The 22,207-nt window shown below is 43.3% G+C and overlaps 1 protein-coding gene across 1 annotated transcript; it reads right to left on the bottom strand.

Annotated features, from left to right (window-relative positions):
• Positions 1-20,705: 20,705 nt before the first annotated feature.
• LOC307057654 (olfactory receptor 2A1/2A42-like) lies at positions 20,706-21,628 on the bottom strand (the record flags this gene model as incomplete). Its single annotated transcript, XM_079710858.1, is given in 3 exon segments — positions 20,706-21,104; positions 21,108-21,463; positions 21,466-21,628. Coding segments are annotated over 3 exon segments (918 nt in total).
• Between the last annotated feature and the right edge of the window lie 579 nt (positions 21,629-22,207).

The raw sequence follows: 22,207 nt of genomic DNA, 5'->3' as shown, positions 1-22,207 counted from the left end.
CTCAATAAATATTTTTCCATCACAGAATAAAATTCTTATTTCCCTCCTGGCCCGCATTCCCCGTATCTAATCAGTCACCAAGTCCTGTGGACCCTGCCTCCTAAGTATCCCTCAAGTCTGTCCACTTCTCTCCATCTCCGCTGCTACAGCCTGGTCCACCCTGCTGCCCTTTCGTACCCAGGCCACTGCACACGGGGCACAGCTGGCCACTGGCCTCCACACGGCTTCTCTTCCCCTATTTCCAAGGCATTCTCGCCCCATCACCTGAGTGATCCTTAGAAGCCCCACTTCTAGCTTAAATTCTTCAGTAGCCTCTTGCCGCCATTGGAATGAAACCCAAATATCCATTGTGGGTTACATGCCCTCCACATCCTGGCCTCTGCCTTCCTCTCCAGCAGACTCAGCACCTGTCAACACCTGTCGCTTTTCAGTCTCCTTGGCTCACCTCCCTCTCTCACCTGTAGGCCTTCACACGTGCTGCTTCTCTACCTGGAATCCTACTCTCCTGCTCAGAGAACCCTTTACTTCTTCTCACACTCACTGCACTTGTAGTTACAAATTTAGTGTCTATTTTCTAGGTTAAACCATGAACTTCATGAGAACACAGACACTGCCATATTTAACTGCTCAATCCCCTCTGCCTGGGGCTTACCTGTCCCTCAACAGAGATTCACTGCATGGATAAATGCAGAAAGGAAGAACACAGAGTTAAAAGAGTGTTGTCCAACTTTTAGTTCTACTTTTTTTGCATCTTGATAATTTTCACACAGTTGTAGAAATCCTGTAATGTACTTGAACATTCATTTTCTTACCTTTAGAAAGGGGATAATACACTCACTTTCCAAGGACTTCTAACAAAGATTAAACAGAGCAACGTAAAAAATAAAAAAGTGCATTGTTAACACTGATGGTAATAGAAATGTCAGGGATTGTATTGTTGGAGAGAGAGAAAGAGAGAAAGTGTAGGAGAGAAATATAGGATTTCGGAGCTGGAAGGACTTTTAGAGACACATAGAAAACTTTGCCTAATTTACAGATGAGGAAACTGAACTCAGATAACCTACTCACTTGCTCAAGTTTCCTAAGCAAATGTACAGGTGAACTCAAACCAGGGCCGTCTGACTTCAGTCTACCATAAGCAACCAGAAGTACAGCTGTAAGAAAGCTGGCCAGTCATTAGTCCAGAGAAGACCCTGGGGGCTTATAGAACTCACAGCTGCACCTGGACTCACACCTTTCCTGTGTGGTCTAGGCTTAAAGCAGAAACCCACTGCCCCAAATGCCTGCTGTCCTGTGATAGTGCACGTACATACACACTTGCATAAACATACATACATACACGTGCACACTAAACCACCCTTGCAGGGACTTCCCTGGTGGTGCAGTAGTTGGGAGTCCGCGTGCCAATACAGGGGACGTGGGTTTGAGCCCTGGTCCAGGAGGATCCCACATGCTGCGGAGCAACTAAGCCCGTGTGCTGCAACTGCTGAGCCTGTGCTCTACAGCCCACGAGCCACAACCACTGAGCTCACGTGCCACAACTACTGAAGCCCACATGCCGCAACTACTGAAGCCTACATGCCTAGAGCCCGTGCTCCACAACAAGAGTAGCCCCTGCAATGAGAAGCCTGCGCACCGCAGCGAAGAGTGGCCCCTGCTCACCACAACTGAAGAAAGCCTGTGCGCAGCAGCGAAGACCCAACGTAGCCAAAATAAATAAAAATAAATAAAATAAAAATAAACCACTCTTGCAGGTTCTACGCAGGAGAGCCTGACATCACCACATGGGTACTTCCCTAGCCACCCTGAAGCTGTAGTATGCGACAAGCTCCTGGTCACCTCATAGACACAGATACCCATCTCTATGGGGTAAAGGGCCGTGTCTAACACAAGCGTAATGTGTAGAAGGGCTTTTACGTCCTTTTCCAGTTAATTGACGCAGTGTGTGATGTGGCCCCTACATCCAACCCTAAGTACAAAACACTATAATCACTACAGATGATACTGCTGTGACGTGACCCTGTTTTCCCAACCACAGGTTAAATAATATACTTGCTGGGGCTTCCCTGGTGGCGCAGTGGTTGAGAGTCCGCCTGCCGATGCAGGGGGACACGGGTTCGTGCCCCGGTCCGGGAAGATCCCACATGTCACGGAGCGGCTGGGCCCGTGAGCCACGGCCGCTGGGCCTGCTGTCCGGAGCCTGTGCTCCACAGCAGGAGAGTCCACAGCAGTGAGGGCCCGCCTACCACAAAAAAAAAAAAAAAAAAAAAAAAAAAAAATCCACATGCCACCACAACTAAGAGGCCCATATGCTTCAAGGAGGATCCCGTGTGCAGCAACTAAGACCTGGTGCAGCCAAAATAAATAAACAAATATTTTAAAAAAAATAATATACTTGCTCACCGTAAACACTTTCTGAAACTTGGCTCCCACCTGCCTAAGGAGACCTTGTGATTAAACCTGTAGCCTCCCCTCACTGGCACGCGTACTGTCCCGGCCCTATACTCATAGACACTCTCATGTCCTCAGAACGAGCAGCCTCTAAACACACAAGTGTATTTCTGCTATATTCAGGTTACATCTACAGACAGCATGTGCTACACGAACATCTTCAGTTCCACTCTAGTGACACAATGTGTGTCTGTCTCCTGCAACCCCACTGACACTATTTCTAACATTATCTTTACCCTTTTGGAAATACTGGTGGTCACCGGCTCAGCCCCCATGTCCCTATACTTGGTCCTGTCCTATAATCCTATGACAATCAGGCATGACAAGTCTAGAACGTGACAAAGCTAAAAGAAATCTGTAAAACATGGTTTTGCTCACATAAGGGCATCAGGAGAGAGATTTGTTTTGCGCTTCCCACTTTGTAAGAGTCACTTCCTCATCGCCTTCTGCACTGGGGGTGAATAACCATTTTTACCTGAGCACAGGCAGAGACAGAGCATGGCACCATGGTGAGCTGGCCTCCCTCCAGACCAGGGTCATTTTTGCATCTGCTGCCCCCGTTCACATGCGACTTCTTTCAAGACAAAGCTTCAAGTCACCCCATTGACACAGCATGGGATAGAATCCAATAGAGCCCGCAATACCTTAGGTCTTGTCCATTTCAATTCACCAGACATCAGTTTGTATTTCAAAGATATCCCTCCTCCTTATCTTCCACCCCCATTACACTGCTTCTTCTCCAATCCAGTGTCAAGTGCCATGTGTACTTTTGAGGACCGTGCTTCCTGGATTGTCTAGCAGTGTCAGTTTCAAATATTCTGACTTACACCACAAATCACTGAGATACTCCTGAGGTCACAATACTTCTGCATGTACACTGTATCACCTATACGCTATTTTAGGAAAATACCCACCAAATCAAAAGAAATGTTCTCATTTTGATTTCAGAAAAAAGATCACCACATAGATGGATGCCGCTAGTCACTGTTTCACATTATTGCCCTCAGTGCTACAAAGACATCAAAATAAGAGTAGCTTTCTGGACCACTAACTGCTAAGACCTGTGTTCTACCCGTTTTAGGAAAGCCCCATCATCCAAGTGAAAACTGTAATAAACACCTCTATCTACCCCTAAGGTCTGAAAATATCACATCATCCACTGCCTTGTAGCCCTGATGGGCTCACACAGCCCATCATTAGTGGCAACGCTGAAATATACCCCACAAGCCCACCTGTGGCCCTGGTGCCATCCACACAGATGTGAGTGTGAGTGACCTGTTTGTGTCCTTAACACAGACCCTGACGGTCACCTTGTTCTGGTCCACCTTGTAGACACTATACACGACCAGCTCCTGTTCACTCCACAGACGTGGTGAGTGACTCACCCTTGTCTACACCAGATTCTGTAAATCATCTGTTTGGGTTTACACCACTTGAGGGACACTTGAGTAACACTGATCCTGTTCTTGTCATACCGCATAGTGACTGACCACACCAGACACCATGAATGACATGGTCCTGTCTATCCCACAGACACTGTGCTTAATGCAGCCACAGGCAACCCCAGAGAGACCACGTTGTGGACAGCCATACGCTCTAGGGACCCCTAATCTATAAAGACTCTTGACTATATTTAGAATCACTGTATCCTTCTGATAAAATGGATTCCCTCCCCCACATCCTGACTTCTCTCTCTTTCCCACCAAGACAATGACAGACCTTCCTACTGCTGGACAGTCTCACTCAGAATTGACACCCCACATCCTTTCCCCTCCCCAGCCCCCCAAGAATCCCCTCAATGGACATGGCTCCAGTTTCAGGCCCCCAGGTTGGTTAACAAATGACCCCCATTTTGCCAGGGCCCAGGTGTCGATAAACCAGGAAGTCTGAACAAGGGGCCACATCAAGAGCTGTTTAGCCAGGAGCTGAGATTTCTGGGGGAGCCAAGGATGCAAGACCCAGGACTGCAGTGGGGGAGCAAATGGGGGAAGAAGCTAGAAAAGAAAGTCACTCTCCCTCCCTTGTCTGTCGGACACACCTTTCCCCCTCAATCTGACAAGAGTCCCAGCCAGAGTTCACTCCTCACTCCCTGGGAGACAGGAGGGCAGATCTGTCTCGGGAATCCCAGATCCAGGAAGGAGACCAGGGGCTGAGATCTGAGAATCCAGTGGCACCCACCGGGATGGGCTCTCCTAGGACAGTCTTGCTGGAGGGAAGTTATGAATGATGCTAAATACTAGACCTCAGCAGGGTGTTCTAGCACCCCAACTCTGAATAGCTCTCTCCCCACTTCCCCAAGTTCTGAATGCAGTGTTGTGATCAACACGAAGCTTTGGAAGCATTCCCCATATGTGAGGAAACCGGGTGGAGGGCAGGGCCGCAGCGGTTGTTTACAGGTTAAAGCACCTGGGCTAACAGGGAAGCGCTATGTACTTAGACATAACGCAGTATGCGAACCCATAGGAAGATAAGGGAAGGAAGGCCCAGGCCTGGTTAAGAAAACAGGAGACAAGAAAACGTCTCCAGGGAGGGGGTACGTCCACAAAGGGAATCTCAGTTATTCCTTACGATAGGGGTTAGCTTTCCCCAGGGCCTAGCCTTTGAAGAAAGAGCCCTCATTACCGGCCCGCGGAGCACCTGGGGGCAAGGTGCCCATTTGCGAGGCGGGGACCAGGCCGGAAGCGAATTTTTCCAGGCAAGAACCTTTCGTCCAGCTTCCCTCCTCTTCCAGACCAAGGTACTCGGTCCTACACCCCGAGCTCTGCCTATCCGCCCAGCCGCCCCCGCCTTTCCGGAGCCTGCGTCCCCGGACCCAGCCGGGGCTGTGGCCCCAAGGTGAAGGCCTAGATTCCGGCGCTTCGCGCCACTCCCTGACCTCCGCCGGGGCTCGACAGCCGCCCGCCCGGACACGGGAGCTGCGGGGGAGGAGGGCACCCACCTGGGAAGTGTCACATGCTGTCCTGGCCCAAGAGTCCCCTCGGGTCCCCGGCGCCGGCCGGCAGTCCCCAGCGCAGGCCCCGGCTGCCCAGCCGCCCCGCCCGGCCGGGAGGGAGGGATCTGGTTCTCTTCGGAAGTTTCAGGTGAGGAAACCAGGGACACACCTTCCTGGAGGAGGGCCGGGGCCCCTCCGCGCCGCAGCCTCATTGGTGTGAAGGGAGCGCCCGCGTCAGAGCTGGGAAGTGCCGGCCGGGCCGGGAGGGGAGCCCGGGGCTGGCGGGACAGCGGCCGGCGGGGGCCCCCCGAGGGCGTGGGACCAGGAGAGCGGAGAGCGGGGCCTCTCCTGGGCCCGGCTGGGTCTCTCACACCTGCCTGGGTGTTTCTTCTCCCCAGTATTTCTTCAGGTCTTTACCTGAGCCGGACCCATGCCGATCTTTTCTCTGTTGATGTTCATCTCTTGGCCAGTCTGTGTCTCTGAACTTCTGAGTTTCTGTGTCCGTCTGTATTTGCATGAGTATCATCCGGCCTCCATGTTAATTTCTCTGCCTTGATGGCTACCTGTCTCTCCCTTTATGAGGAAGGGTGTATCCTGCTCCCTCTCCGCCTTTCTCCCTGCCCCGGCCCCTCCCTCTTCTCTTTCCTCCCTCTGACTCCCTAAGAGGGCGTCTCTTAGGGCCTGGGAACGTGCATCTCTAAAACAGCATGCCCAGGTCTTTCCTCCATGCATTATCTGAGTTCATGTCTCCCAAGGTGTGTGTTCCTCCTGCATTCTCCCCAGGACTTGTGTGTGTTTGTATGTAAGTATCTAAGCCTATGTCTCAGGCCTGTGTGTTTTCTCACGCCTATATATATATTTTTTCTGATAGTTTCAGGGAAACCTTGTGTTCTCTTGGTCTCTGAGTCCAAGGCTGAGTGGGTCAATCTTTATGCCTCTCTGTAGACTTCAAAGAATGCCAAAATATTCTACGCTGCAGAGACAGACAGACAGACAGACAGACAGACACACACACACACACACACACACACAAAGAATCCCTCACGTAGGGGACAGAGATTTTTGGTATGTTCATTTCAGTTAGATCAGTCCCCAACCTCACTCATTACTCCAGTCAAGTAGACTCTTAATGGGCTTTCTGGCTGTTTTGCTCTTAGGACTGCCATGATCTATAAGCCCAAACAGCTATTCGGTGAGACCATTTCCAGATTACTGTGCCCATTGGCTGCTGCACTGATCCCAGCTGAGTAGGCCTAACAGAACTTGGAAGGGGGCTTTAGGATAGAATGTCATTAAGGTAGAATGGTTTCTTTTCCAATAGGGTCCTGAAGCAACTCTATATTCAAAGAATACACTACTTTGGCTATACTACTCCAAGGAGTTAAGCCCTAAATAGTCCAGCAGCCTTTAGCCTACTCTGAGCTGCTGTATAAGGTGTGGGAAGCCATGGGGAAAACCAGAACTAGGAGTTCGGGTATGTGAGGGCAGGCCTCACACATGTCATTAGCTCAGCAAGAAGATAGAATGGGGAGTGCAGAAAGTCAAACATTTAAGCTAGAACTGTCTATCTCTCAGTTGCGAGAGAGAATTCAGTCCAGGGTGTGAGAGAGCCCTTGACTTCTAATGGCTGAGCAAAGTAAGCAAACTCCTGATCTCTGGACAGAAGTGACCGATCTCTGCTGTTTCATACTGCCTCCTGGGAGTGGGTACTGTGGTCACAGGTGCTGGAACTGCCTTCTAAACCATCCTGGCTATTCTTTCTGCTCCGCTGTGGCTTCCCTTGGTTCTCCCTCTAGCCCTTTGTTTTCTCTGAATGTCAAGTCTCATAGACTTGACCTCCTCTTGTTCTGCCAGCTCTGACCTCTCAGCGTTTTTGTTTTTTAAGTCACCACCCCTGATTCAATGATCTTGCGGTCATTGAGAGTTAGGCATACAAGGCTTGACCTGACTTTTCAACTAGTAGTGACATGTAGGAAAGTTAAAACTTACCACTTAGGGAGCTGATCCTTCCCACGGAGCGTCCCTGTCTGCAGGGTGTTTGCACGTGCGAACCATCTAGGGCCCCAGCCTTCTCTTGCCTTCACTTTGCACACTGGCATTCTCTTTTTTCTTCTTTTCCATTTCTTGATGCTTGCTCTTGATGAGTGGGCTTCTTAATCAGGCCTGTCATCCTATACCAAGATCTTGATATCTTATTTGGGCCATTTCCTCTATAAAGACCAGAGAGGAGAAGAGAATGATACAGTAGAAAGAGGATGGGATTTAGATTCAGATGGGGTGCTTTGGGTCAATTTGAATCCCACCCTCACCACTTACTTAATGCAAAAATCTGGCATATTAACTTCCTGTGCTTCATCTTCATCTTTCTAGGCTTCATTATCCTACTGTCTTAAGTGGGGATAATATTTAATAATCGCTGCCTCACTGGGTTGTTGTGGTGAGTCAGCAAGGTAATATATAGAATCACCTTAATACATGTGTAGAAGGTGATTGATATGGTTTCCTTTTGTAACAGTGCCTGAGAGTTCTGTATGTTGAATGAATAAATTTACAATATCAAGGTGATAAGAGATGGGAAAGGTAAACCAGTTCAAAGTAAAGTTATTTTAAAATGAGAGCTATATTCAGTGGGGGAAAAAAGTAAAAGGTTCTCGTTTGGGGGGACATGTTAGTTGCAGACAGTGCCTTTGAGATCCAGCCATGATGGAGGAAGGACAGAGAACTGTCCTCTGTGGTCCTAGGTATTGGGAGCAAAGGGATTACAGTGACCTTCTTTGAAGCAGGAACTCCTCAGAGTTCTCCCTGGGGCTGTCACTGCCCTGGACCAGATGTCACCATCCCATGTTATTGGCTGTGTGGCCTCCCACTTGGTTAACTGACCCTCAGCGGATCCAGCACTAGTTCTTTGAATAGTGCTCTGGCCTTTCTGATTCTGCTTTTTACCTGATCCCGTGACCCACCTTTGAACCTTTTTGAAGTGATTTTGAACTCAGTTCTTTTCTTAACTTGGCCAACCATGGTCTATCTTTCTCCTTTAAATCCACCCTGACTTTGCCAGTGTGGTTCTTAACTATCCTGTTCTATTCTGATGAACATGTTTTTCTTTCTCATCCTTGGTTTCCCTTTATGTCTTTCCTTGGTTTCCCTTTATTTCTTTTCTCAACTTTGTACATTGGTGCTAGCCTAAATGTAACGCTGTTCAAGGTATAAATAGTAATTGCCTCATTCTTTTTTTCATTCGTTTACTTAATATTCATTTTTAGAAGTCAATATACAAAAACCAACTCTCTGCCCCCAAAGAGCTCTCAATCCAATTGAGGAGAGAAACAAGCAGCAAATAATGAGAGCAGAGTGTGATGAGTATTATGCTGATATCTACACAAAGTGTGATGCATAAAAGAGAGAGCACTGCTTGGGGAGCAAGAGAAGGCTTCAAGGATAAGGTGATGTTTGAGTTGACTTGCCTTTAAAAAGTACACTGTTACATGGTGGAGAGGAGGCTAGAGTTAAGTTGAAGAACGGGATCAGTGGGAGTGGAATATGCAAAAACAGAAGCATAAGCACATTCTGTTCAGGGAAGACCAAGTAGTGGGCTTAACATGAAGTATGATAAAGAAATGGCAGAGAAAAGAAAAGAAAAAAGAAGTGGTAACTATGTAAGGTGATGGATGTTAATTAGCTTGATTGTGGTGATCATTTCATGATGTATATGTATATTGAAACATCAAGTTGTACACCTTAAATATATATAATTTTTATTTGTCAATTATCCTCAATAAAACTGAACAAAATCCTTTAGAGGAGACGCATCTCTGGAAGCCTGAAGTCCAAACTCAGTAGCATGTTTGGCCTTCAAGACGTTTCATGGCCTGACTTCTCACGCTCCCCAGGTCTCTGGAGGCTCATAGTTCTTGAAATTTCTCCTATAGGTATATTTTTCACTTGGGCACATATATCATAGGAACATATATATGCCTCTGCATCTTATTCAATTAAACCTCTTCAAAACGTCTGGGAGATAGTGTCTGAGAATGACCACATCTTTCCACAGAATGGTTACAGCCATGGAGAGTGCCAACCGTTGTAAAGTGACAGCAGGATCCTATCCCATATTGCAGTAAGCAATCCCTGGAAGGGCTATTATTCATATTGTCTTACTTTTTTTGAGTGTTTCATTTGGGGATGTTTCAGAAGTTCTCCCATCCCCAAATCTTGGAAGGTAAGGATGGAGATAAAGATGGTGATGATCCCTGTTGGCAAAGAGACTAAAACCAGTGAAGCCCATTTAGTGGCATTCTGGCTCTATTGGCAGTGGTTCCCAAACCTGGCAAATCAGCAAAATATTTAGGGAAGATTTTTTTCTTTGTTATTATTCGTTGGTTTGTTTTTAAGTGTCCCATGTGATTATGATGAGAAGCCAGATTTGGGACTCTTGATATAAAAGCAATGGTTCTTTACCAGAGGCTTTTATCATAATCACCTGATAAGTTTTATGAATTGACTGTTGCCCCAAATCTATGGAGTTTCAATGGAATGGGTTCAAGCAGAACTATTGGAAAATGGCTCCTTGCTGGTTTGGATGCATGATGATAACAGAGGCTCTCTGATCTACAGCAATGGTTTTAAAACAGTTTTTATCTGACTTTCTATCAATAAAAATATTTCAACATGTATTCCCAATATGTTTTATTCATTTGTACAATATACATGTACTTCTTTATATTAATGTGAAACAGACATTTACAATAATGAGATGAAAACAAATATAATGAAAAGTTCAATATTTTCATCCCATTCTCCCAATAGATCCACTGAGCATCCTGTTGTGTGGACCCCTGACAGAAAGAACGGGATCAGTGTTTCCTTAACTGGACCTCAACTCTTATTTAGATTTTATCATCTCCTGTAGCTGTCTAGAAGCAGAATCACCCCTGCCCAACCCAAGTAAGGCACTCTCACTCAATTATTTCATTCATTCAGTCATCCAACATGTATTTCTTGTGTTCCCATTATGTGAAAGGCATTGAATGAGAGGCTGGGGATATCGTGGTCCACGTGGTCCATATAATGTCAGCTTATATTACGACAACACATAAACATTAGACAAGTGATTACTTAATAATTATGTTATTATAGTTGTAATGGGTACAGAAAGTATATATATTTAACCTAAGAGAATAACTTTATCTGGAGAGTTAGAGAAATCAATAGTTTGGAAGTAATATTTTCAGCTGAACTCTGAAGGATGAATACAAATGAACTAGGAAAAGAGGATGGGAAATAGGGTTTCAGGAGCAGGTAAAGGATTTGAAAACCCTGAGGCAGGAAGGTCATGGCCTCATTTCAGGAACTGAACAAAAGCTAGAGCGTTTCAGATCTAGGGGTCAGGGTGGAGGGAGGGACATAGGCACAAAATGAAACTGATGATGTGAGTGGAGACCAGAAATTCTGGGGGCCTAGGCGACCACATTAAAGATTTGAGTCTTTATCCTCAGGGCAAGGGAAGCCATGGAAGGATCTAAAGCAGGGAGGTGACAGGGCTAGATGTGCATCTCAAAATGATCACTTAAGAATATAATAAATTATCTGTAATCTTTCCCTTCTTATCTTTTGACTGTATTTAGAAACCTCTGCTTTTCCATTGCCCTTAGCTTATATTTTCCCTGTTCCTACTTTCTGCAAACTTTTACACACCCTTCAAGATCCAACAGTGAGGTTACTTCCTTGGTGAAACCTTCCCGCTTCTCTAGTCCAAACTTCCTCACCATTTGGAGCTAATCTCCATAATGGCACTTCCTAGGTTTTATTATAATTTACCTGCTTGATTTTTATTTGGGGAGGGCAGGTACAGAAAGTTGGATTGATTACAATCTTCAGGGCACACTGTCGTCTCTGGTTCCTTTGGTTTGTTCAAGTTTCCTCCTTTGTTTTGCTCATTTACTCCCTTTGTACTATTAAGAAAAAAACTCTGTATTGTTTGCATGGGCATATTTTTAATTTAATTTACATAAATGCTGCTGTGCTATCAATCTTATGATTTTCACTTTTTCCAATCAGAATAAATTTTGAAGGTCTAGTCATTTTTTTGTGTGAACCCTTATCCCTTCTATTTTTATTTTCCTTTTGCCCTATTTTCTTCTTCTATCCTCCTTTAATTTTATGTGTGAATATGTATGTGCAAATAAATATTTATGAGCCATATTATATTCTTTTTGGTATGAGAAGTACACACACAGAGATACATATTGATATATACATAAATGTTTATACCAGCTCTTACATAAGCAGGAAGAGGGAGTTAGGGTCTCAAGAATTCCTCTGATGGGGGCTTAAAGTCAAATATTTCTTCTATCATTTATATATATATGTATTTTATTTTTTTCTCTTATTTAGGAGAAGCTGGAAAAGTGCATTATGTCTTTTGTGTGTCTGTATTTTGTCTTTCTTAGACTAACATCTCATCATATTATTGAAAGAAAAAGTTGGGTCTTTGTGTATTGCCTCTCCTGATGGCCATGATAAAAGGCAAAAACTGATAACCACGTGCTGGGTATTTTGAACACAGAGATGATCTTAGTTCTGAACTTATTAGGTAAACACTGTCTTTCCCTTGTGCTAGTAGAAAGTCATTGGCCTTATTCCTAATCTCAAGCCCTTGATGTCTAATTCTGGAAGTATCTTGTTCCACCTCTCAAAGTCCCCAGGATTGTCCTTAGGTACAAGTGTACCTCTTCCACCCTAATCCATATTATCCCATTCTTCTTCCAAATGCAGCCACAACTCCCACAGCTGCACAGCAGGGCTTCTGTCCTACTCCTAAGAGCAAGCCCATCGTACCCTGGTGTCACCGTGTCCTGAGAGGTTGTGGCAGCAAAGGGAGAGGGAGTGACCAGTCATGTATTGCCATGTCACAGTTTTGATTGTCAAGGCACAGAATAGGAGACAGAAAAATAGAGACAAAAATAAAGATGAACAGAGAGAGAGAGAGATGCCATTCACTTCAGCAGAAACATCGTTCTAGTTCCTTATGATACAAATATTCCTGCTTCCGTGGCTCCCTCAAGACAGGGATACTGGAGCCATTAAAGAAATAGAAGCAAAATATTTAAAAGAGTTAGGAGGACAGTTCAATCCTATCCTTTTTTGATGTTCAAAGAGTTCCAGAGAGGCTGTGATTTAAAAGATCAGACCCCTAGCTCCTAGGTAGTGGCCAAGTGGGGTTAGCATCCTCTTGATTGCTCAGGCTACCAAGGTTACTGAGCCCTTACTCTAGATTGTCTGTGTTCGTGATATCATGACTGCATAAATTCAAGGTAGGGTGCTCACTGTGGTGGGATATACAATGGCAATGATGACATGGACTGTGTCCCTGAAGAATTTGGAAAATGTAGGTGCAAATGGTAACATTCTAAAGCAGGCTCTGAGAAGCCTAAAGAGAGGTAAACATCAATGCCAGGGAAAGTTAAAGGAAGGTGTGATTAAAGTGGTAAGGAAAGGCTCCCCTGAAGACGTGAGTCTTGAGGTGCCCCTGGGTAGAAAGTGTGGGCAGGTGTGGGAGATACATTCCCATGATGGCTGACACTCTGCGCCACTCCTGAATACCCAGGTTCCATTCCTGACACGTGCCTGACAGTGGTAAAAGCAACATTTTGGAGGAGTGGGCAGCAAGGTGAGCATGAAGCCTTGAGACATCAATTCGAGTATGTGTGGAGGTGGTTGAACCATTATCACCTGAAATAACCTTCACCCGCATGGCCCACATCAACCTCCACCAGAACGTTTTTGCACAAAGTGCTTCTTTGAAAGAATCATCCACAAATTTGGTCCCCAGTCAAAACATGTTTTGGATTTCTAGTTTCTGAAGGAAATGTGAGTTTTCTGCTTGGCAGAAGCCATAGCACCATCTTGTGGAAATAAACGCTTTAGGTCACAAGCCTTTTTGTTCTGAAAACAGTAGTCGTCTTTGCAAAAATCAATCTTGAAATGTGCCCTTGGCTCTAAATCATGCTTGGAACACACAATTTACAAGTAACAAAAGGTTTCTCATAGATTCTAAATCTTGATGGCTGAGTTAGCAGCTCTCAAGAAGTGGCAGCTTTCTTATTTTCAGAATAATCCCGTACACTTAGGATCCAATATCTCTCACTTTAGGATTATTTCTTTTAGGCTCTGTGTCCTCAGGTTTGGGTTTTAACCATGTCCCAAGGGACCCCATCTTCTTTGAAGTAGCAAAGCAACTCTAAATCCCCAATGAAAATAAAGGAAAATAAAGGAAGAAACACTGGCTGTCATGGCTCTTATCAGAGCAGTTGAGAAAATGAGGTCCTTTATATTTAAGGAGCTAAAACACTGTAATGGGGAGCTCAGGGGAAAATTCACACCTTCCAGGACCTTACAGAATCATTTTCTAGAAATTTTATTGGGTCCACTAAAAAAATGCCTGGAAATATAGATTGTTTTATTAGATTTTGTTAAATTCGATTTTTAGTAGTTAAAAATGGCTCAAACATCTAACATTCAAAAGTTTTCTTTCACATTCTCTTTCCCCTGCTTGTCCCAAGAGGTAGATTTACCACAATGCTGGTGAAGCTTAAGCTTCAGAGCCCCTACCAAGGGCCCCTTCCAAGGCCAGAACTAATCTTATAGTCATAAATTCACATTCTTTTTCTTAAAGAAGCTGCCCAAAGTTTTATAAGCTTCAGCCTAGTTATGCTGTTGCTTGTCATCATCATCCCAGTCTCCAGCTCCTCTCTTTGGTTCCTTATGTATCCCTCCAGAATTATTTTATGTGCACATGAGCACATACAGATATAGATTATCCACCCCTCCTTCCATTATACTTGCTTTTCTCAATGTAACTCAGAAACTTTCTATGTAAGATATAGAAGAACATCCATATTGTTTTTTGTTTGTTCGTTGCTAACTTCATGACATTCCATTGCACAGAGGTACTGCTCTTCACTCAGTCAGCCCCCACTGGTGGAACTTAGTGTGTATTTTTCTTAGTTGGTATTGTTTTTGCCATTTTCTTGTCTCCTGGAGGGTTTCAGAGACTTAGATGGTAGCTAAAAATCTTCGGTGGCCACCGGTTTCAGAAGAGGTAAGGATTAAAATAGGTGAAATTGGCAGAGGGAGTGCCAGCCTTGTTAGGTATCTAGGACTGTAACTCTTATCCAAACAGGTCCCCTAGTACCTACTATTCACAACCGAGCATGAATATGTGCATCTGCATGCTTATTTATGATTGTGAAACAAAGGATGGTTTTGCTAAAGAAATTCTGAGTATCTGAAGACAAGAGGAAGAGATAATTGTAAGCCTAGGGTGCCTCTGAAATCATACTGGGTAGGCGTTGACTTCACAAAAGGACAAATAGCCCATGAGGTCAGTAATACTCTATCAGTAACATTGCTGCAGCCCACAGAAAGATTCCCATTGCACACACAATAACAATTTGTTCTGCTAGATGATGGAGAAGGGTCAAATAACCCAGGCATGGAGCGCTGGACGTCTGCCGCACACCGGAAGATTCAATCACTTACTATCTTGACTCTTCACCAACTTCAGCCACTACTTCCTTTCTCTCTTCCAGTTCAGTACAAACAACATGGGAATATCATTTTGGATAACTGGAAATCCAGCCTTTTTACCCTCTGGTGGAGGTAAAAGTTAAAGTATCAGCTGTTCAATCTCCTATTACATCCTACTTTCTGGGAAGAAAGGATCACATACCTGTCTAACAGGTCATCCCAAATCTAACCCTTTGCCCAGTTATAACTTTTGTTCAGACAATTTTCTTTGGCTCTTCCCTAATATCTGTCTTCCTTAGAACTGAACTGTAGTGGGTTTTAGTTAAAGAGAGCACGTTTCAAATCCTCTCTCTCTTTTATAAGGAGTCAGGTAAAATATACATAGAGAAAGTAGGGGAGGAGTAAAGAAAGGTGAGAGAAGAGAGATGATGAATCTCTATGCTGTAGTACTAAAAATAATGTTCAGTACCTTTCAGCTTAAAAATTGTTGACATGTATATTACCATCTTGAAACTCCCAGCACCCCTTTGGAACAGATAGGGTGGGTGGCATCTTATCATCATTTTATACATGGGGAAGCAAAACAAAGCAAAAAGACTGATCATGACATACCTGAACTCAGGTCCCTGGGATCCCCTCCTATCTAGAGATTTGATGATCAGGGCTGACACTGGCTGGGTCCCTCAGGAAGTGATTGGGGAGTGTTAGCAGTTCAGAATATCTCTGCTGTAGTGGGGCCTAGAGGATTTGTCTTGAAGCTTTATTTGGATTGTATTTCACATAAAATTGAACACAAATCCATCGTATGTATCAGTGGGAGTGCTCCTGCTGAGGGTCTGGGAGGGGGCTCAAGTCTCTCTATTCCACCCCTTAGTACCACCAGTTCTCTCGAGTTTCACTGCTGTCCTGAAGAGCCAGAGAGCTAGGGAACTCAGAGCCTCTGATTACTTGTGGCAGAGACTGCTAGATGTTTAACAAAACTGTTTCCTATTATTCCTGGGAAATAACATATATAGGCCACATATCCCAGATTTCCTTGTGGTTTTGTATGACCATGTGACCAAGTTTTAGCCAATGAGATGTGAGCAGAAGTGCCAATCACTTTTAGGCCAGGCCCACTAAAGCCTCCATGCTTTTCCTCCTTCCAACACACATGAAAACCTTGGGAACCACATGGACATGGTGACAGATCCACAAGGTGTGAGGACCCTGTGTCTCTGAATCACCAGTTGATGGCTAATTGCTTACTGGTTGGGAACTCCTTCCCTCAGCAAGAAAAAAAAATTGTATTATGTTGAAAAGAATACCTTGGCACAATTTAAAACAGTCTAACAAAATCCTAAATGATATTAATCTTTGCTTATTTTGTCCTGGGTTCAACTGTAGTGTGTGAGCAAATGTGTGCTGATATGTATTTAAGAGCCAGAAGGTCAAGAGGAGATCAGAATAAGGTAACCTAAATGAACTTTTTCTTTTCGTTTTTTAAATGGCAATACTGACCCTTGTTTACTTTAAAATTTTCTAAAAATGCAGTATTATTTTTTGCAGTACACTTTCCATTTTGAGAGTCATCTTTTTAAGCCTTTAATGTTTATCATTTTGAATATTTTCCTGTACCTTAATATATGTCTGCACACACATACAAACACATGCACACACACACATAGGCTTTTCTCTATAAGAATGAGAAAGTACTATATCAATATGACTTTTTTTTCCTTACTAGAATCTTCCAAACATTACATAGATAAAACTTGTTTATTATAATAGTTGCATTATATTCCACAATACAGATTTATGTTTTATTTAACAACCCCACTATTGAAGGATATTAGGTTATTTGTGACATTTTGCTATTGCAAATGTTTCAATTTAAAATAAATTTACACATACATATTTTTTACATATATATGTGAATATTTCTATAGGATGTGTTCCTAGAATTGGAACTGCTGCATCAAAGGTATGCACACTTTAATTTTAGAAGAGATATTCCCAAATAACCATGAAATCAATTTATATTTCCACCAAGACTGTGAGGAAATTCCTATTTGCCCACATGCTCAGCCATGCTAGAAAGTATCAATCTTTTTATTTTTGTCCACTTGAGGGGCAAAAAATGGTATCTCATGCTTTAAAATTAATTTCGCTAATCATTAGAGAGTCTATACATCTCTCATCATGTTCATTTGTGGCTTTTACTTGTTCTACTGTGTGGGGTTCATTTATCTCTACTGTATCTAGGAATTTTTGCTCAGTTAAAAAACTGGTTTTTGTATTACTATTTTTTTCATTATACATCTATTGAAACTCTGTTAGCTATATTTTTATCTTTTTCTTAAAATGGATTTTCAGAATATTCAGGCTGATTTTTTTGAGTCTTACTTAACTGTAGGCAGAAAAAGATTCCAGAAGTCTTGGCTACAGAAAGGAAGTATGCTTAGTGATTATGGGTATGGTCTTTGGTGTCAGGCTGACCTGGATTAGAACCTAGGTTGTGTCATACACTTTCCTGTAACCACAGGAAAGTTCTTATCATCTCTATGCCTCCATTTCTTCTTTTTAAAAATGACTTCAGTAAAAGTACTAGACTCACAGAATTGTTATGAAGCTTAGACAAGATAATACTGCATGTATCTCACCACAATGCCTGAAACTTAAGTGCTCAATAAATATTAGATAGTAAATTATTATTTATAATGTGGGCAATAGAGATACAGAATTGGACGTTTAAGTTTTATTCCAGGTCCTAGAACCTATCCCAGTGAAGTTACTCTTAACAAGCTCCAAGAAGGCTAATAAAACTTAACTTTTCTTAGAGTGGGCATTTCACCTTATGTTTCAGCCAGCCTTATGGAATTCCTATTTCCTGTAGAACTAAAATATTCAATTCATTTATTAATTCAGCCACTACTCTTGTGTTCCTACCATGTTTAAAGACCAAGATATTCAATTATTTTAAGAATCCATTTCATTTTCTCTGCCTGGAACTTATTCTATATTCCTTTGGAAAAAGTGAAAATCCAAATTCCAGTGAAATGTGAAGAAACCAGCAGACAGAAAATTAGAAAATTAAGAAAGAACCTTAAAGATTGTCTAGTTCGACTTCTCATTTTATAGATGAGGAAACTGTAGGCCAGAGGAGTAAAACAACTTTTCTAAGGTCATATAGTGATTTAGTGGGGGACCTGGGATGGGAACCCAGATATCCCAAGTCTAAGCCAGCACTCTGTTGACTGAATCATGCTGTGCTCAAGGATCCACCTCTTCTTTTGGCCCAACATGATTTCAAAAATTAGAAACAAACAAAGAGAAGCACAGGTTAAAAAAAGATCAAAATGAGTCAAAGCTCTTCAAAGTCTGTCAAGAAAGCAGGAAGTATAAGACACTTCCCCGCTGGTTGGGAAAACATAGCTACATTTTCACCCAGTGGGACAACATTCCAATTCTCCTTTCATTTGTTTTTGCCCCCTCACACCAACCCATACTTAACAATGATACTCTACATTCACAGTAAATGGTAAACAACAATTCTACAGGTCTGTGGCTGGCAATCCCTTGTCCACATGCCAAAGATGCTACAGGTGCCAATATCAGCAAGTGAACCTGCTGCCACACGTGGATTCCTGTTCCTATCATTTCTGGGAGCTTCTACCCATAATTGTCTCCACCCTCTTGCCAGGTTTTTAGTTTTTAGTTTTTTATAAATTTATTTATTTATTTTTGGCTGTGTTTGGTCTTCGTTGCTGCACACAGGCTTTCTCTAGTTGTGGCGAACAGGGGCTACTCTTCATTGCGGTGCGTGGGCTTCTCATTGTGGTGGCTTCTCTTGTTGTGGAGCACCGGCTCTAGGCACGCGGGCTTCAGTAGTTGTAGCACATGGGCTCAGTAGTTGTGGTGCATGGGCTTAGTTCCTCTGTGGCATGTGGAATCTTCCAAGATTCCAATGCAAGACTCTTTCTTGCACTGTTTTCAGTTTCACTATCCTGCTAGTTGAGAGGCTCTTCCTCCATCCCTGACCCTTGGAGTCACAGTCCTTTCTTGCTACCTCACTCTCATTGTCACGCCAGTATACAGTGAAACTTCTTTCTTCAGCAAATTTAAGTACTATTTCTATATGGAGCTCAAGGCCTATCTTTGGCTGGACATTGAAAGCTTTTTCTTCTCTCCTCTTCCTTCTCCTGAAACATCACAATCTTTTTGGTTTTTATATATTGGTTGTGTCTTGGTAATTAGATTGCCTTTGTTTGATCCCAGACTAGGTACTCATTATCTATGAGGCTTTGGTTAAGTTACTTAATCTCTTTGTGCTTCTGTTTTCTCATAGGGCTGTTACAAAGATTTGAAAAGCTAATACTTATAAGATGCTTAGAAGAGTGCCCCACCATAGTGAGTACTCAGTAAGTATGTGTGCACATGTGCACATGCATGTGTATGAACACGTGAGTGATATATGTGAAAACAGAGATGTCCTAGTTCTGGGTCTTAACACCATGCTCAGGTCTAAACCAAACCTCTAATTTCAATGAGAACAGCCTCCGTTCCCACCCTCTCTGTGCTGCTCCAAAACTCTGAACACCTTTAGTGACCATGCCCACAAGACTCACTGACCAGGACCAGAAGGCTTCAATAAGTAATATCTGGCTCTCCCAGCCTCACTGTGGCATATATTAGACTGAGAAGGAACCCACACTCTCCTAACATATCTTATGTTGGGATAGGTTAGCCTTATTCTTAATTTAATAACATTGATAGTGATGTACTACATTGTCCTGTTAAGTAGAAAAGGCTTGGGAGTCAGATTGTTGGGGTATGAGTCTCACATTTGCCATCTGCTTAATATTTGCATCTATAAAAGGGGATGATAATGAGAAATGGATTTGTTATGATGATGAAATGTGTTGATCTCTGTAAACTAGCTATCAATGTGCAATGGGTGGCACAGAGTAATTAATAGTACTATTAACTATTATTATTATTAACACCCCTTTTTCCATTCAGTTGCCTCTGCATAGGGCTTTCCATTCATATGCAGCGATTGAAAGTCGGGCTGTAGCACTTGCTAGCTCCTCCTAAGTGAAGAGTGTATGTTTATTCAGAGAGAATCATAAATATTTTTCTTGAGAAGATGAAAAGAGTTTGGAAACAAGTGGCCATCAAAAGCCCAGGGCAGGCTGGACAGTGGATTTTGTTGGGTAATTCCCTGGGATGCCAGCTGAATGTGTGTGGACTCACTCTCTGATCTCAAAAATTTTAAGACAGATGATAGGATTAAATCAACAAAATCCATTTCCCCTAAGCCTAAGTAGGCATTTAGGTACATTTACTATTTGTAAGAGGATTTACAATTGAGAGGAAACATCCAAATGTGGGGTAAAAATGGACAAAGTTATTAATGGATTCTGGGTCTCTACCTGTAGCTACAGTATTTTAAAAAATTGTTATTGATGTGGCTACATCAGTAATGCCTGCCATTCTGCTATTACTGCACACACCTGATGAAGTCAGAGGTAGAGCTTCTATTTTAACATTCTCGGCCCCTTAGTAGTGGATGGAGTAAATTTTTACCTCTAGATAGTCTTAATGCACCAAGCAGTTAAATGAAAAAATAAATATGTTTGATAGAATTAAATATAACGAATGCAGCAAAACTTAAATACTTTATGGGGAGGAAAAGAGAATGCTTTACAGAGTGTCTTGGATATTTAGTCTCAGACATAAAGAAAGTGATGAGCTTAGGTGGTATTCAGTACCCAAGGCTCCAAGTAGACTACTGAGGGCGGTGATTCAAATGTCACTCCAACTGGAAATGACTTTCCTTGAACAGGGCTCTCCGCAGGGCACCCTTGACCTCTGTGTTCCTCAGGCTATAGATCAGTGGGTTCAGCATAGGTTGAAAAAACTGTAAAACAGGAAAAGGATCTTCTGCTGGGTGGCTGGATTTGGGGGCCGTGTGCATGACGATGGCACTGCCAAAGAAGAGCCCGACCACACAGAGGCGGGAGCAGCAGATGCAGAAGGCCTTTCTGAGGCCCTCACCTGACTGCATCCTCAGGATGGCAACCAGGATGCGTGTGGAGGAGACCAGCACCAAGCAGAGGGGCCCAACTAAGACAAACACAGAAGCAACAAAGATGACAACTTGGTTGAACCAGGTATCAGCACATGCCATTTTGAGGACAGACAGGATTTCTCAGAAGTGGTTGATTTCATGAAGCCTACAGAAGAGCAGTCTCAGGATGAGACCCACATGGACCAGGGCCAGGAGGGAGCCACATGCCCAGGAAATCACCACCAGGGTGATGCAGATGCTCCAGCTTACAATGACAGAATATTGGAGGGGGTGGAAGATGGCCACATACTGCTCATAGGACGTTACCGCCAGGAGAAGACACTCGGCGTAAGCAAAAGTCAAAAAGAGAAAGGTCTGTGTCGTGCAGCCAGCAAAGGAGATGGGCTTGGCTGGACTCAGGAGGTCTCCCAGCATCTGGGGCACCGTGTTACAGGCATAGGCTACGTCAACAATGGCCAGGTGTGAGAGGAAGAAGTACAGTGCAGCCTGGAGTCCAGTGAGATGAGCCCCAGGATGACCCTGTTCTCCAGCAGGGTGAAGGTGTAAGACAGGGAGAAGAGCCCAAAGAGAAGCATCTGAATCCTTGGGCCAAGACAAAATCCCAGGAGAATGAATTCTGTAACCACTGTCTGATCTTCCCCCATTTCACTATGAAAAGGATAAAATGGGATTGCTTGGGACAGAGTTATCGAAAACATCTAGACATTATTTCATAAAAATAGTCATTTTTAAAGGACAAAATTTTAGGGTGACGACTAGTTTTTCATTAAGTTAATCACTTAATCTAACATCCAGTTTTATAGGAAGGGTATTATGTCACCCATGATAGGTTACCTAGAGCCACTGACACTTGTGATGGGGAGAGACGGTCCAATCAAAAGAGGAAATAAAATAACCATGAAATAGGGATGATCTTGGAGCTGCACGTGTCAACATCACAAAGAGAATTTCTGGGATGCAGAAGTCATCAGTAATGGAAGAACTCCAAATATGAGAATTAGAGTCATCCTAGAAAAGAGATGTAATTCGTTTCTCAAGAGAAATATCAACTGCATCACTTTCAGCAGCTGAAATCAACCTTTGCCCTCTAAAGCAGCTTACATGATAACAGGAGGAAGAAAAAGATAAAATGAAACTTTTATGACAATGTGATTGTTTAAGTTGTTAAGAAGGAATCAGTGGATATGGAGCTCTCATGAGTGATGAAGTCAAACCAACCACTA

The sequence above is a fragment of the Hyperoodon ampullatus genome (assembly GCF_949752795.1).
Source record: "Hyperoodon ampullatus genome assembly, chromosome: 9".
NCBI classification, from domain to species: domain Eukaryota; kingdom Metazoa; phylum Chordata; class Mammalia; order Artiodactyla; family Ziphiidae; genus Hyperoodon; species Hyperoodon ampullatus.
Note: the sequence above shows the minus strand (reverse complement) of the source record. Positions and strands in the feature narration are given on the sequence as shown.